The sequence below is a fragment of the Nothobranchius furzeri genome, chromosome 7, assembly GCF_043380555.1.
Source record: "Nothobranchius furzeri strain GRZ-AD chromosome 7, NfurGRZ-RIMD1, whole genome shotgun sequence".
Lineage (NCBI taxonomy): Eukaryota > Metazoa > Chordata > Actinopteri > Cyprinodontiformes > Nothobranchiidae > Nothobranchius > Nothobranchius furzeri.
Window position 1 is genome coordinate 23,608,271 of NC_091747.1, and position 16,467 is coordinate 23,624,737.

Consider the following 16,467-nt stretch of genomic DNA (forward strand, 5'->3'; position numbering starts at 1 on the left):
ATAAATGCAATTTTTCTAGTTTAAAACTGACTTGCTCGTGTGTAATTTGGCTATTCTACATTCAGTGTTAATGCAAAAATAAGTTTGTTTCCAAATGAAAAGGTTCAAAATTGCATATATGTTGATAAAGAAAATGTGCTAATTTGCCGTCACTTTTTCAAAAACAAAATTAAGTTTGGCCTGCGACTTCGTCCCAGAGTTTCATTTTGGCCCAGTGTGACTTTGAGTTTGAAACCCCTGCTCTACATCATTGCGTTGTGAGTTTGGAGCAGATCCAAACATCTCAATTCATGTATTTTTTAATATCTCTTCCCTGTTTGTTTGTTCATCAGGATGCTCATGAGTTCCTGAGTCAGTGTTTGGACCAGCTGAAAGATGATGTGGAGAAAATGAACAAGAGTTTGACAAGCGATGCTGCTGCCTCCTACTCTGTGGTCCGTGACAACAGTTCAGAGGCCATGTTGTCTGCTTTTAAGGTAGAACCTGGTGAGGAGGCAGATACCTCCCGACTCTACACCTGCCCCGTTGCAGTCAACATGGAGTTTGAGGTGCAACACACAATCACCTGCAAATGGTGGGGCCCCGATAGACTCAATTTCCCCTTTAATGTGTTTTATATAGCAGGCAGTGGCTCTGGATGATGCTTTCGTGTTGTGTTGCAGCTGTGGGGAAGTGGTGACAAAACGCGAGCAGTTCAACGACTTATCCATTGACCTGCCACGCAGAAAGAAAACCCTCCCGCTCCGCTCCATCCAGGACTCTCTGGATCTGTTTTTCAGGGTAACTCTTTAGCTAAATTCATGTTGCAACTTCCCACAGGATTTGTCTTTGTTTTTATTTAGTTACCATGACATGGACACACCATTAATGTATTTTTCTGTTTGCAGATGGAGGAAATAGAGTACTCTTGTGAAAAATGCTATGGAAAATCTGCCACTGTTGCACATAAATTCAGCAAACTTCCCAGGTACCTGCAAACAAAACTCATAAAGGCACAAACTTAAATACTTCCAGCAAAAGCACAATCATTTAAAAAATATTAAAATGTTGCTGTTTCAAATACTTTATCTAAATTTCTTTTGCGTATCAGAATAAAGAAAAGTAAATCAAATTTAACCGGTAAGCTAGTTTTTGTTTTGTAATGTGTGTTTATTCTACAGAGTTCTAATCCTGCACCTGAAACGGTACAGCTTCAACGCTCAGCTGTCCCTGAACAGCAAACTGGGCCAACAGGTGGTGATCCCTCGGTACCTGACCCTGTTGTCCCACTGCACCGAGTTGACGAGACCCCCCATCAGCCTCGGCTGGACGACCCAAGCTTCCTTGTAAGACATAAGCATACTGACGTGCCTCCTTCCATCATGAGGAGTATCTGTGTAACTGCTAACCTTAGCATCGCAGGGGGAGGTGTGGGGGCTTCAGAAGAAGCTCAGGAAGATTTGAACCATGAGAGGAGTTTAAATCACTGGAACAGTATGGTAAAATGTCTGCAATAGACCTTGAAACTAGCTACCATGCCTAATTTGTTGTTTTATAGGAGGAATGTGTAGGGCTGCTCGATTATGGCAAAAATGATAATCACGATTATTGTGACTGAAATTGAGATCTCGATTATTTAAGACGATTTTTCAATTAATGTTGATTTTATTTGTTTATGTATGTATTCAGTCATAAAATTGCTCAGGGCACAATCAGGGCAAAAAGAAAAGGAAAGCAACAAGATGATCAAAAACAACTGACTCCTAGTATAAAAAGGCCAACACACTTGCTCATAGTTTATGACCCAAAGGGCTGAGGTTTCACTCATTGAAGCCTAACCAATACAGACCCAAATATCCAACCAATATCTTGCAAATACTGAATTATACAATGGCATTCATAACATAAATAAAAACACAAATATATACTGTATGTTTTAGTGACGGTCACAAAATGTTGCATATTTATTTAGTCCTGTCAAGCGGTGCTGTATGAGTGTGTACATTAGCAACGTGTCTCAGAGAGATTAATTCATATTCATCGGCGTGAGAAACTTATTTCTATCTATTTCTAAACCATTTATTTATTTACAGGTCCCTTCAGTTAATGTAGTGGTTGTCCCAGCCACAGCAATCGGAGTTGCGCCGTACCCCCAACCCAGTCTCACAGCAATCAAGGGCAAGCTGCACGTGTGTTTAGCGCACCACACGTGCACATTATGCCGTTTTTAGCGGCTCAGGAGCCTGCAGGTACGGTGTGTGTCACTCACTTTTTTTTTTGTGACCAACACATCACTACATCATTCCCTTTCCTAATGTCCGGAAAGACGGTCCGGAGCGCAGGCGGAGTGTTTTGCTAACCTGCAGGAAATGTCGACAACAGTCTTCCAGAAAGTAGCTAAGGGTTACCAGAGATGTTTCTACATTGTCCGCGAGATACTTTTAGAATTTAAAAAGTCAAGAAGGGGGTCTGAAAAGATGTTAGAAATAGCAAATAATTTGCTAAGTTGGCAACAATGTGGGAGGAGCGCTTGATTTGCAACTTGGAGCAGCGCAAGAGGGAGGAGAAAATAATCTGCTTGTTTTGTTTTTTGTAATCGTTCCAAACTCAGATCGAAATTGGGATTAAAATTCGATTAATTGAGCAGCCCTAGTAATGTGTTTTGCACACCTTTTTGAAGATCTCTGATAACAAAGTAATATCTATATTAGGGATGCACCAATCGGGTTTTTTGCTGCCGATCACCGATACCGATATCAAAGAATGCTGATCACCGATACCGATCACGCGGATTGGCCAGAAATTTTCTACAACATTATGATGAGTGCTACAAACTACATAATCTGGGAATAAAGGAAATGTAACCTAATTTAAAATGGTCTGTATTAGGGTTGTCACGGTGTGAAAATTTCACAGTTATTGTGACCAAAATTACCACGGTTTTCGGTATTATCGCGGTATTTTTTTTAAACGTGCTACATTTTCACAAAATTAAATAAACCCTGTATATCAGGAAATATTGTCCTCAGTTTGTGTCTAAATGTTGCCTAAAATGTGTTATTTTGTAATTATGTTGTTTATTTGTTTACATTTTTCCCCTTTAGTCTTTAAAATACCAATATTCGCCCATAACTTATTTTATGTCTGTTTGATGTCATCATTTAAAAATATTAGATCAGATGATACTCAGTACTCAAGTAGCCTTCTAATCAGATACTTTTTTTTACCCTTACTTGAGTAATGAACCCAATATCAGGAAAATATTGTCCTCGGTTTGTGTCCTTCCAGTGAGCTTTGCAGATGTGGGAAAATGTCATCAGGCAGTAATCATTGTTAAATTCATAATTATTCTCAGAGAGAGACCAACTCTTATCTGCCCCTGGGAGCCCCGTAATGCATAGCGTCATTTCAACATGGGGGTGTCCGCGACACGGTTTATATGCAGGTAGCGGCGCTGCGGCTGCTTTATATAGCTACTCGTTGCATTCTCCCTCAACCCAAATCCTCGGATCACGCATTTTAGCTAAAACGCTAACGATGGCTTGCCTTGCGTTGACTGTAGAGTTGTGGGTGACGGTCACGCAGATGTGTCATGAGATTTGAAGCGTTGCTGCCTTTCACAGACACTTTTTCTGCACGTGCTGCAAACAGGATAGCCGTCTTCTATCAGCTGTCCCTCGGCATTCTTCAAATATCCAAAAGATGCCCGTACTTCCCACTTTGTCTTCTTTGAGGGATAAAAATGTCCTCCTGAGCGCTGCTGTATAGTCACAGACACTAGTCAGTGACTTGATTCAACCTGCTGGGTTCCTTATATAGGAAACATTATTTCTGATTGGCTTAATGAACTGACCTGAATTGGAATGTTTATTATGTGAAGTGCCTTGAGACGACTCTTGTCGTGATTTGGCGCTATATAAATAAACTTGAATTGAATTGAATTGCCGTCTCCTCCTTTGGCCATTATTTCAGCTTTAGCTTCAAGAAAGTTTTGGTTGTAAACAACAAAGTGCGCATGTGCCGCCGGCAACTTCAGCAGATGATACGGTGGCTGGTAAGGGTCACCGCGCCTACATCGCAGCCACGGTAATCCACCGAGATAATATAGTTTTTTTTTTAAACAAGACGGTTATTATTGTCAACTTTTTTACCGGTGTTTACCGCTACACCGGTTACCGTGACAACCCTACCTGATCGGTCTGCTTTGATCTATTTTGAAAACTCCGATCAAAACCGATAGGGGCGCTATCGGCCGATTGGGATCAAATGCCGATCCATCGGTGCATCCCTAATCTATATATTTTTTTATTTCTCAAAGGTCCAGAACATTTAAAATATCACCTATCAACTCCCCCACAGCATCTTTTCGGTGAGTAAAAATGTGCATTAAATAATTTTTTTTTTACTTGGATGTCTTGGGATATCTGAATTGTTGCTTTTTAGCCAAATACTGCTTTAAACTCAATTTATTGGTTAAATGTTTTTAGAAGGACTGGAGGAAAAGTTGCTAACTCCAGCTGTAGCTCCATCCTCTTGGACTCTGACTGTAAAGAGGAGCCCATCAGGAGAGTCAGTGTTAACCGGAAACGTCGCTTCAGCAGCTGCCTGCCTGAAGAAGATGAACGTTCAGAAGAGGCGAGTGTCTGTTCATTCACCTTAAAGATCGTGTCTGCCTCTTTTATTTCTGTATTTTTATATAGAGGAATGTAATTTCAGAAGGCAGCAGTGATGGATCCAGCAGAGTTCGATGGAATAAATGATGATGAAATGCTGGCAGCTGTGTTGGAGTTGAGCCCAGATGACGCTGGACTGTCTGCACCTCCTACCCTCGAGGATGAGCCAACAAGCAGCCCAGACACAGGGTTTGGAGACTCGGACGTCCATGACCTGGCTTATCACACAGATCTGTTAGAAACGGGGAAAAAACCTGCAGGTAACTCATCAACTGTAAATAGTCTGGAAAATGTTTACAAGTTAATCAGAAGGGTCAGAGTCAAACTGATTTATAACATCTGAAAACAAAGACTGGTTTAAAAGATTACGTTTCTTGGTGAAAACTAAGGTTTAGAATTTAAGATTATAATGAGAATTTTACAGTGAGGGAATACCAAGAGTCTAGTGATTCAGTCATTTGGGAAGGAATGTTCTACTGAAACATTTCATATCCAGCTGGCTGCTGGATTGTCAGTTTTTGTCCTTTCAAATCAAAGGAAGTAGGGACGTAACTGCTGTTTACCATCAGTGGGTGTGGGGGTGCTGCGTCTCCTGTGAGCTAATACTGCAGCGCCGACAAAAACCTCCAGAGGTGTTTAAAGTGGTTGCAGTAACCACATTTTACCACAGAGTGTCATTTTGACTTCATTTCTACATGATAGTAGTAGTGATGATTATTTGACATGGACACAGCAGTTACATTGGACGAACCAGATGCATTGTTTAGTGTGTTAGCACCGTGCTAATTTGCAACACTTGTCCATAGAACCTTTCTAAAAAGTAGAATACATTTAAATAAAATACAAGGAGATAAACAATAAATCAAACAGAAAACAGATTAAAATTGCAAACAATTTTCAATAAAAAAGAATAAAAAGAATAAAACAAGGCAATTTGAGCAGCAATGTAAGACTTTAAAACTGTTCATGTAGACATTGTTGTTTAGACTTTAACCATGTTTTGAGTTCTTTGTTAAAAACTTTACTGTCCGTTTCTAGTTTTAGGTCAGCAGGTAGAGAGTTCCAAAGTTTTGCCCCCTTTACAGAAAGAGCAGACTGACCAAAAGAAGTCTTGCACCGCGGGACGAGACAATCACCGCAGGTGGAGGCTCGAGTGATCGTTCTATGAGAGCTCTGACGTCTGACGGCCACAGTAGCGAACAGTTTAGACAAGTTATCATTTAGACAATTGAAAAAGAATCTTGGAGTGCTAAAATTAATAACATTTTCAAAAGTGAGAAGATTATGTTTCCTTAAAATGCGACAATGATGCCATTTCAGTGGTTTCTGGTCCATAATTTTTATTGCTTGCTTGTACATTAAGACTATAGGATTTAGAGTGGTGGATGAAGCCTGTGACCATGATGTAATGCAATATGATAAGCGGGGGAAGATCAGTGCATGCATGTACAGTTTAGCAGTTTGGTGTGACAGGTTCCTTCTGATGAAACGGAAGCAGTTTAAATTTGTATTAACCTTATTACAGACGTGCTTAACCTGAATGTCAAATTTTAAGTATTTGTCTAGGATGATCCCAAGGTACTTCACATCACTCCTTACTTCAATGATTTCCTCTTTAATCCTAACCTGAAATAGTTCCTGATCAGGCCTGTTTCTCATGGAGAAGCATATGGACACCGTTTTTGTCAACATTAAGAGTTAGGTGGGATGACTCTAGCCATTCTGAGATGTCTGATAAAGCCTGCGTCAGGCGCTCTCCTGCCAGGCCAGGTGTTTTTGTGAACACATAAATGACGGTGTCATCAGCATACATCTGGCAGTTGATGCCTGTGCAGCTCATCGGAAGGTCATTAATGTACATTGTAAACAGCAATGGACCAAGCACGGATCCTTGTGGTACACCCATGTTGTTTGCAAGCAAACTTGACTTGACCTCATTAACCCTACCACACTGCTGTCTACCCTCCAGGTATGAACTGAACCATTTCATAGCTTCAGGTGATATTTTAAATTGCATTAGTTTATTAAGTAAGACCCTGTGGTTAACTGTGTCAAACGCCTTTTTTAGATCCAGAAACACTGCCCCTACAACACATCCTTTATCCAGAGAAGTTTTGATCTTTTCAAGCAGATAACAATTTGCAGATTCTGTGGAGTATTTCTGTCTAAAGCCAAACTGCTGTGAATAAAGCAGTTGGTTGGATCCATTAGTTGCACAGCTACAATCTTTTCTAGGATTTTTGAGACTATCGGGAGGATGGCAATAGGCCTGTAGTTACTTGCCAAGTCCTTTTCTCCCGATTTGTAGACTGGAGCAATTATTGCAGTTTTCCAGCTTTCTGGGAATCTCTTTGTTTGAATTGATAAGTTTACTAAATCTGTGATTGGCTCCAACATATAACTGTGATGTTTCTTAATAAATGTAGTATTTAAGTTATGGATATCCTTTGCCATGGACATCCGCATGTTTGCAATAATTTTTTTAACTTTATCCTGGGAAACTTCTTTTATATAGAAGGAGTTGGTGTGATCCTTATCACATTTGTTACAGGGTGGGTCATTTGATTTAAAACGACTGGCTAAATCTTTCACAGACTCAATTAAAAAAAACTGTTGAAACCATTTGCAATTGACTCATTACTATTAATGAGTTCATCACATATTTTAAGGCTATTTATTTTTGGGTGCTTTTGCTTGCCAGACTTGGTTAGTCTGTTTATATGTTGCCACAGTTTAGAACTGTTGCCATTTGCCTCTTCAGTCAGGTTATTAAAATAATTAGTCTTTGCTTTCCGCAGCTCAGACACTACTTTATTTCTTAGTCCAGTGTAAATTAAATGGTCAGTTCTGGTTTTAGTCCTTAAGGATCTTTTCAGAGCAAAATCTCGCTCTTTGATCAGCTGACTGATATCACTGTTGAACCAAGGAAGAGACTTTTTCTTAGGTTTTCTTTTCCAGGTTCTTGTGTGCTTACCAATTATACTGTGAAGGGTCAAGACAAAACTGCTTACACTATGGTCTGGATCAGGCTCTGTGATTACCCTGTCCCAATTAGCTGTCTTTAGATCACGTTCAAAGTCAACCATTTTTGACGTGGGAATTCCAGTAGTTAAAGTATAATTTTCTGTTTTGTTATGATAAACTAGACGCTTTTTTGTTAGCTTTCTTATGACCAGTATCCTATTATGATCTGAAAGACCAGTAATAAGATTGTATACTTTTGTTACTCTCTCTGGCCTGTTTGTGAAAATCAGGTCTATAAGGGTTTCACTCTTTCTAGTAACTCGTGTAGGACTGTCAATCAGCTGTTTGTATTTAAATTTGTCCATAGTTAACTTTAGTTTTGCCTTACCCTTTTTATCTTTCCAATTGATGTTAAAGTCCCCAAACAGCATGCATTCATGAGAGTCATCAACAACAGACAAAAGATTTCTCAGTTCATCATAGAAATTTACATCATGAGATGGAGGATTATAAAGCACGACTATACTAAATTTCATGGTTGGTGAGAGAATTATGCTCAATCCTAAGCACTCCAAATTTACACCCAAATCGAGCTCTGTAACCTTAAACTGCTCCCTAATGTAAATTAAGACACCCCCCCCCCCCCCTGTAGCATGCGTATCTTGGTATATTAATTAGGTCAGTAGGAATATTACTAGTCAACCAAGTTTCAGACATACGCAAGAAATCCAGATTAGACTCCATAAGCAAGTTCTGTATCTGATCTATTTTTGGTAGTATGCTTCTAACATTTATATGCCCTCCCAATATTCCATTGGGTTTTGTGTCCAAATTCCAGATGACTTGGGCATGGTTCACAGTTTGAAAAAGTCTTGACTGTCTCTGTTTCAAAGTTGCACTGTTGGTTAAATGACTTTTGGCACTCATATGAAACTGTCTGTGTAGACATTTACCAGCTGTTTCAGTCAGTTCCGTGTTTGTTAGTGGCCCAGCCAGGAGCGGTCTTGGTCCAGCCAGCAATGGTGGGGACCCAGCCAGCTGGTTTAAGGGCCCCAGCCGTGGTGTTGGTCCAGCCAGTAGTTGTGTTTGACCAGGTTGCCGTGGTGGAGGCCCAGCTAGCAGTGGTGGAGGCCCAGCTAGCAGTGGTGGAGGCCCAGCCATGGTGTTGGTCCAGTCAGCCGTGGTGGAGGCCCAGCCAGCTGTGGTGTTGGCCCAGTCAGCCGTGGTGGAGGCCCAGCCAGCTGTGGTGTTGGCCCAGTCAGCAGTGGTGGAGGCCCAGCCAGCCGTAGTAAAGGCCCAGGTTGCAATGGTGAAGGCCCTGCCATCAGAGATGGAAGCCCAGCCAGCAAAGGTGAAAACCCAGCTAGCCATGGCGTTGGCCCTGGTGGCAGTGGCAAAGGCCCAGGTAGCAGAGTTGCAAGCTCAGCTGGATCATAGTGGGGGCAGGCAGAAAGAGCAGAGTTCACTGCACCCAGTGGTCCTGGGTTGAGCTGTATATCCCCGCTTAGCAGCAGCAGTAGCAGTGTAGTATTGTAAGCATGCCATTTGTTTTGCTTAATTGGTCTGCTTCCTTTCTCATTGTAATGTTCTTTTTGCCAGAAGATGGAATAAGTTGCTAAATATCCATGTCCAAAGAAATTCAGCCTTGGTGTGTCCTTCAGAGAGTTACCATGTGCAGGAGTCGATGATTGATCCATTTCCAGACTGAAGCTAAGGCTCTGAACAGGTGGAACAATAAGAAGCCACAGACGGAGAAGAAATGTCCCGACATAGCCATTTTTCCTGTACCTGTTAGGTAAAACTTGGTTTAAGTCCAGGCAATGCTTTACTTCAGGGAATCTCTGTTGAGTAGCTCTCACTGTAGCCAGCAGAAAGTGAGAAAAGGCCAAAAGCCAGGAAAGGCATGGAGCCAAACAAACCAGTCCAGCCATCGGCGGCCAATGTGAGTGGGGGGGGGGACCTGCTGATGCATCAGCGGTTTTAATTTACATGTTTTGTACAGATGTGCTGGACTCCCTTGACTTGACCATGGATGAAAACAAGGAAAACCAGACTCCAGAGTGTCTGCAACAGCAGGGGGAGCTAGACTGGGTCCAACAGTACAATCTGGACCAGGAGAGGGAGGAACAGGAGCTGCAGCAGGCCCTCGCCCAGAGCCTCCAGGAACATGTGAGACCAAAAACCAAGTCACATCTGCTTTATGCCCTGGATGATTTTAATACGAGTGATAGACGAGTAATCAGACCATCGGCATCCAACAGACACGAGTCAAAGTGCATTTATAATTTATTTACTGTTCTTGAATCTCAACTATTGCAGGAAGCTCAAGAGTTGAGAGAAGATGATGATCTGAAGAGAGCCACTGAGCTCAGTTTGCAAGGTATGAAAAAGAACGTTCATCTATTCATTTCCCAGAATGTCGACATCCTCGTGCCACACAACCCACCTGTTAGAGAATCAAAAGGTCTGAACAGGGAGGGGAAAAAATACTGTAATTTGAGTTCATGCTTCACGTTGATTTTTACTCAGTTTCTTCACATGTGGGGCTTGTTGATTTAAACGGGAACCTTCTCATTTCACCTAACAGAATTCAGCAACTCCCTTCCTGAGGTGCTTTGCTCGGATGAGGATTCTGGGAACGAGGACATTCTAGACATGGAGTATAGTGAAGCTGAGGCAGAGAGCCTGAAGAGGAATGCTGAGGTATTCAGCTGCCTGATGTTTTAAAGCTGCAGTAACAAATCTGCTAAACAAGCTAGCTTTTAAATACAAACATCGTCATGGAACTCTCACCCTTCCCATTGGCCATCATCCCTGGGCCACACCCCCCTGGTATAAGAACCTGCATTGCCACAGGAAGCGAGAGAGCGCTGAACACCAGTTATTTTCTAGGTCCAGACATTTTTTGTTGTCCGTGACTTCAAATGGTGTTTTTCTTTTTGGGACTCCGGTAGTTTGTCCTAAAGTTGAAGTGGTAGCAGCTCCTCCTCTGATATTATTGAGTGGAGAACCTCTCACACCAGTGGTGTTCTGGTGCTAAATACGTGAGTGGAGGACCCAGGGAAGTGTGATGGTTCGGTGAGACAGACTGCTGCAGGGTTTCCCTTACAAAGGCGTAGCCGTGGCGGCCCGCCACGGCTGAAATCCCAAGTTTATTTATTTATTTGTTTTGCGCTGTTTCCCGAAGAAGCAGCGGGAACTACTATGTTGTCGCTTGTGATCACAGCCGGCGGGCAGCAAGGAGAAGCAGGCAGGGCAAGGTGAAGTTACTGAGTTTAAAATTAGAAAGGTAGCAGTGGATATAACGCTTTTTGGTTTACATGTTTTAGCAGCATTAAGATAAACGAATGTTGACGATCTTGCCAGATTTTCCTCCCCCCACCAGGCTAATCATCACTTATTCATGTAAAATTTATTTATTTTTTCATGTCTGACTTTAACCGCATCTAATAATGTATTACGGCGTGAGCGCAACAGCGACAACTTAAGATCGATGTGTGAGCAGCCTGAGAGGTCGGGTGTTTCATCTGAACCCTTAAAACCTCCAGCAGGCTACGCTGCACTATTGACGTGTTAGCGCACGGCGCTAACAACTTAGCGACGTGACATGTCTCGGAGAAAGCATAAAAACACGTTGGACGCTTCTTCTGAAGCGGGAAAATAACACCTCTTCTTAAGCAGAGCACTACGTCGCCTCGGCTCGTTCACCCTCTGCCGAGCCGGACTGAGCTAGATAACATTGACCCAGCACAGCCACTGGGTCGTTGGAGCTGCCCCGTGACTGCCTGATGGAAAACCAGCGGGTTTCATCAGACTTGTAAAGTTTCTTGTTTTTGCTGGGGACCCCCTGTATTTTACCGCTCCCTCCTGCAGTCTTCCCCTATTAACATTTAAAATGATTCTGTAAACTCCGTGTATCAATAGAAAAAATCTCTGCCTCTGCCAGCTGCAGTAAATGTAGTCTCCAAATAATAAATAAGAGGTGCATTCATCTGTGTATCTCCTTTGATCCGCATTAGTGATATTCTCAGCACCAGAACAGTGAAGCAAAGAAAGATTCCTGAGTTTGTTAGTAATTTTATTTATTCGGTGCATCTAACCTGTTCTATTTTTCTCTGAAATGAGATCAAATCAGTGCTTCTATGGGTTGGCTCCACTCTGCACTAGAAAATTTTTACTTTATTTAGAGATGTGTCATAACTTCTCCCCTAGCCCCCCCCCCTCCGGCCAGCCGGCCCCACCGCCACAGCTGGAAAAATTCCTAGGGGAAACACTGCTACTGTATGGTCCAATAGTGGCTTTCGGTCTGAAACGTGTTATTGGTGGAGGTTTTTAGAACCATTTCATTCATTTATTTTTACGTCCACAATATACTTATTGCTATACTTTGTTAGAATGGTTGTTAAGAAGCGTGAAAAAAGGTTTTAAGCTTATTCGTTTAGCAGATTTGCCGTTGTAGCTTTAATATCCGACCAGTGATTAAAACGCACCAGACAGACATTAACACTTTCACTGCTAATGCTGATGGTTTACAGCTGTTATATGAATTCAAATTAAAATGACTGCTCAACACTGACCTAACCTTTAGTCTTTGTTTGAATATTTATGACTTGTTCTTTAACTGACAGACTGGAGACTTGGCTAACTCCTACAGACTCATCAGTGTTGTCAGTCACATTGGCAGCAACTCCTCCTCAGGTGTGTACCTATAGCTTTATTGTAATTTAATGTAGACTACCACTGGGTGGTCATTACCTTTTATTCATTTATTTAGCTAAACACATTTTCCTCACCCTAGGACATTATATCAGCGACGTCTACGACATGAAGAAACAGTCATGGCTGACCTACAATGACCTGGATGTGTCACACACACAGGAAGCAGCCGTGCAGCGAGACCGTGATCGCAGTGGATACATCTTCTTCTACATGCACAAGTGAGTTGTTTTATTGTCAAAACATACAAATACATGCCTGAGATTTGAATTTCCTTAATGGTGTTTGGGGCTGAAGTTACTGTGGGAAGTTATTTTCTAACTCAGAAGAGAGAGAAACCATTCTGGAGTTGATCACATGTCCTGATGATGATTTTGTGTACTCAGAGATGTGTTTGAGCAGTTGTCTGAGATGGAGAGATCAGGATCCAGCAGCGGTTCAGAGGCAGGAAAGAACATCCTGCAGCCTCTATGAGCTCCACATCTTCCAACACCCCATCACCAACCGCTCATTCTGATAAAATGAGTTTTCCTGTGAACAGCCTTCCTGGTTCCCAGGCCTACTTTTCCTAATCTCTGGCATGAAACCTGGCTTCATGCCAATGCAGGTGACAACTGTTAGGTCTCAGAGGGGATCCAGGATTTAGGGGTCTAAAAGGTATTTTCTTTTTGGTTTTGTAAATGTATTTCTGTCTGAGGTTTGTTCTATAAAGCAGACTTTCGCTATAAAAATGTTCAAACACCAGAAAGCGCTGGTGTTGTGCAGACTCTAGTTCTCACATAAACTAACTAAAGAAAAGGTTTGACCTGTGTTGGAGCAAATCTGTCAGAGTTAGACAGTTGGTGTATTTATTTGGGTACTTTTGGTGCAATATTTAGGTTATGGCACAAACTGGCCAGTTCAAATCAGTTCGTCATAGAAATGAGTTCTTTCCTGGTGGCTTTCTGTGCTTGACCTGCAACGTGCGTGCGGTTCCTTCCGTATTTTAAGATTTCCTTAGGGAAAGTGTTAGCTGAACTTTTCTCATTTGAGCCCAAATGATTGTTTTGGGGATTTTGACTTTGTGCCTCCTAAGACAACCTCTATAAATATATGTACAAGCTTTACTTTGAATGGTGCAAAACCTTCCTTCTGAATGCTTGTGAGTCAGATGTTCCATTTATAAATATAAAGCCAACAGACTTTTAAATATAGTATTTGCAGCATAGACTTAATTTGTCTAAATTAGCTGAAAATAGTTCATTAGAAAATGGAAGTCATGATTAATACCAGAGCAACTATTTATGTTCCCATTATTTCACAGTATTTAACTGTAGGTCCTGGCAAACTGTTGCTGTCAGATTTCCTTTTAAATATCATTATAGAAGTAGACAATAGGTCTGTTTTATACACTGTAAAAAATTAAATAACATTTACACACCAGTCACAATTCACCAAGAGATTATTTAATCATTTACATCATTTAGAATGAATAAAATACTATTTAACTCAGTGTAAATGAAGTCTGGCAGGCCTGTGTATGTGGATATTAAAGTGAACATTTATCAGCTGACTCCATGGGTGTCCTGTCGCATGGTGGAAGTTTCTGTTGAATTATTTTTTGGACCTTGCGCTGTCCTGAGTGCTGTGTAACGAGGGTGAAATGTATTTATGAAGTGAGTGAACTGTTTTTCTACCCTTCAGACACAACTGGCTCTTCCTAAAGCAGATTTTAATAAAAAAGTGTGAAAGACAGGACTCTTTGATCTTTAACTTGTTTAACCCCTTATGTGATTTTCAGTGAATCCTCTGATCCCAGCAAATGTAATTAAGACAGTAGTCTCCTTTCACGTTGGATTTAAAATAATAATAAAGAATTTCCTTTAGGAAAGTGCAAAAGCATTACTGCTGCTGTGAGGTGTGCAGATTATGGTCCCCGTCACGTTTCTTCACCGCATCTCTTCATCAGCGATTCCAGCTGTTGGCCCGTGAGTCGACTGAACTCACTGAGGATGTAGCTCTCCCTCTGCAGCATCTGGAAGAGCATCAGACCTTAAGTTACACACTGTTTATATGTAACACCTGACATGCTGATTACAGGAAATGCCTTTGTTTTACGTTAAAATGTTTCAATAACTGTAAGCTTTGAACAGACCTCTGCCCATTCCTCGTCCGTCTCGTGTCTGTAGCCCAACAGATGGCAGATCCCATGTGCGGTAACCACCTGAGACGAGAAACAATCATGTTTACATCAGTGTACATTTTCATAAAGGCAGGCATGAGTAACTAGTGAAATACTCTAAATAAAAAAAAATTACACCTTGCACCGAAAAGGCAAAAAAAAAAAAAAACAGCAGAAACTATTTTAGTAGGCTGAGGAGATGGGAGTCATGAGCAAGTGAGTCCACAGAGGTGGTTCAGGTGCTCTAGTTAGGATCTTGTTTTATTGGACCAGGACACAAATGGTGATCAGGGACTGCATATCTGGTAACTGAGCAAGGAGGTGGAGGACATGATTTCTACAGAAAGTTTCCTGGTAGTCTCATTGCATCAGTAGGTCTGATGATAAAGTCAGTATTGGTCTGAATCTGAACAGAAAGGTAAAAACAAAACAGAATTATCCTTGCAGACCTGAGAAAATTGGATCATGAGTGAGGTATGTGCCTGAAAAACCCAAGACTGGAAAAGATGGGACCTGTGAGAAATTCAGTGCGACTCTGGGTCCTCACCCTGTATATATTGTTCCTTCTACAAAGATGTGAAAAATCCTGCTACAATGGTCCAAAAAAGACAAAATTTTACAGGTATGCAAAAATGGATGCTGGTCAGAACAGCTTAAAACGGGGTGTACAAATCTGCGTAACCTGCTATGAGGTTGGGTATTAGATATTGTGTTTGACCCACTCCTCAGGTAGACACTAACACACAAATGTAACAAATCAACACGATTACTTTCGAGTAGGGAAATGAAATCATGATCTGAAGGTTTAAAAAAATCTAATCAGAACAGATCATCAGCATTTACATTTCTTGCATATACTGAACACATTTCCTACATTCATCCCTACAATATTCAGGTTGCCAACCTGGGAGGCACAAACAGCACAATTAGGGTGGCAATTGCCCCAATCTCCCTTAGTGGCGCCTCTGCTTTTCCTCGTGTGACATTGATATGAAAACACAAGACTCACAGTAAGGGCACCGTGAAGATCTACAGATTCTTCCCGACATTGCTTCATCACAAACTCAACACCGAGGAAAATGTCCCCTAGATTCAGCTCATCTCTGTGGAGAGGACAAGGCAGCTTCCCCGGTCTCAGGTCCTGAAAAACAGATCTCCTAAAAGTCTCCTAAGATAAGGTTAATAAACACACTGTAGACCATAAAATACGCTTTTACCTCATAGAATGGAAACGAGAGAATATCAGTAGGAACATTTTTCTTCCTGTAAATGTTATTAATTTGCTGAATTTTATGGTTGTCGACACAAATGATGCCCAAATCGAATTTCTGGATGCCCAGAATGTGCCTCAGAGTGTCCACGTCTTTGCGCAGTCTGGAGCGGCGAAGAGGTACCACCTTCTGGAGGTTCCGTATTACTACCCCCATTCCAACCTGAAATAAAAGAGAACGGGCTGTTAGAAAAAAATGTCACCACATGGGTAAAGCTAAACTCTACCTCAGACGGCAGATACAAACTAAATCCGTGGCTGTCTCTTTTCTGTTAGCGTCAGTTGTTCGTTCAGGTTCACACCCGGCAGAATTCAAGGTGACACTCGACGCCGAAGTTCAGTTGCGATTCCTCTTTTGGACCCACGCAGTCCATAGCTATAGAACCATCAGATAGAACCGATAGAACGCGTGAAACTGCCTTTCGATTCGCAAACCGACTTCAGCTTCGTCACCAAAATCACAAGTCCTCAAAACCAAGCAAACAGGTTGTGTATTTATAACGTTATTGATAAAAAAAACATTTATTTAACTAGAGAAATTAGTGCTTACCAATAACGATGTACTGTTAAATCACGGAACTCAATATAAAAATAAACGGGGACCGAGAACTCTGTCGGACCTGAACCGGAAATGAGCGAAAGGGTAACCGAACAATCCAAAAGAAAACAAGTCGAGTTGGACATATATATTTATATATGATGAC

The 16,467-nt window shown here is 41.5% G+C and overlaps 2 protein-coding genes across 8 annotated transcripts in view; one reads left to right on the forward strand and one right to left on the reverse strand.

Moving 5' to 3' along the window:
• The window catches only part of usp37 (ubiquitin specific peptidase 37), a 27,572-nt gene extending 14,478 nt beyond the window's left edge, over positions 1-13,094 (forward strand). Inside the window, exons 12-24 of one of the 2 annotated variants that reach the window (XM_070552914.1) lie at positions 333-574; positions 663-780; positions 888-967; positions 1,161-1,325; positions 4,298-4,348; positions 4,467-4,618; positions 4,703-4,912; positions 9,619-9,785; positions 9,936-9,996; positions 10,204-10,319; positions 12,245-12,314; positions 12,415-12,553; positions 12,719-13,094. In XM_070552914.1, coding sequence (XP_070409015.1) covers positions 333-574; positions 663-780; positions 888-967; positions 1,161-1,325; positions 4,298-4,348; positions 4,467-4,618; positions 4,703-4,912; positions 9,619-9,785; positions 9,936-9,996; positions 10,204-10,319; positions 12,245-12,314; positions 12,415-12,553; positions 12,719-12,806 — 1,659 coding nt within the window. In that variant the 3' untranslated portion in view covers positions 12,807-13,094. Of the gene's footprint in view, positions 1-332; positions 575-662; positions 781-887; positions 968-1,160; positions 1,326-4,297; positions 4,349-4,466; positions 4,619-4,695; positions 4,913-9,618; positions 9,786-9,935; positions 9,997-10,203; positions 10,320-12,244; positions 12,315-12,414; positions 12,554-12,718 lie in introns of both variants that reach the window. The other variant, XM_015974812.3, reaches the window with a different exon arrangement.
• LOC107395434 (ybeY metalloendoribonuclease) lies at positions 9,926-16,383 on the reverse strand. 6 transcript variants are annotated; one of them, XM_054733805.2, is made up of 6 exons: positions 16,066-16,271; positions 15,711-15,926; positions 15,503-15,634; positions 14,467-14,535; positions 14,218-14,346; positions 9,926-10,062 (listed from the first exon to the last, which is right to left on the reverse strand). In XM_054733805.2, the coding sequence occupies exons 1-5, from the start codon at positions 16,135-16,137 to the stop codon at positions 14,251-14,253; spliced, it is 585 nt and encodes a 194-aa protein (XP_054589780.2). In that variant the 5' UTR covers positions 16,138-16,271; the 3' UTR covers positions 9,926-10,062; positions 14,218-14,250. The 6 variants fall into 6 exon arrangements, with proteins under 6 accessions (XP_054589780.2, XP_054589779.2, XP_070409019.1 ...); XM_054733804.2 differs by lacking the exon at positions 9,926-10,062 and having other exon boundaries at positions 13,756-14,346; positions 16,066-16,270; XM_070552918.1 differs by lacking the exons at positions 9,926-10,062; positions 14,218-14,346; positions 14,467-14,535 and adding an exon at positions 16,314-16,383 and having other exon boundaries at positions 15,108-15,634; positions 16,066-16,230.
• Positions 16,384-16,467: the final 84 nt, after the last annotated feature.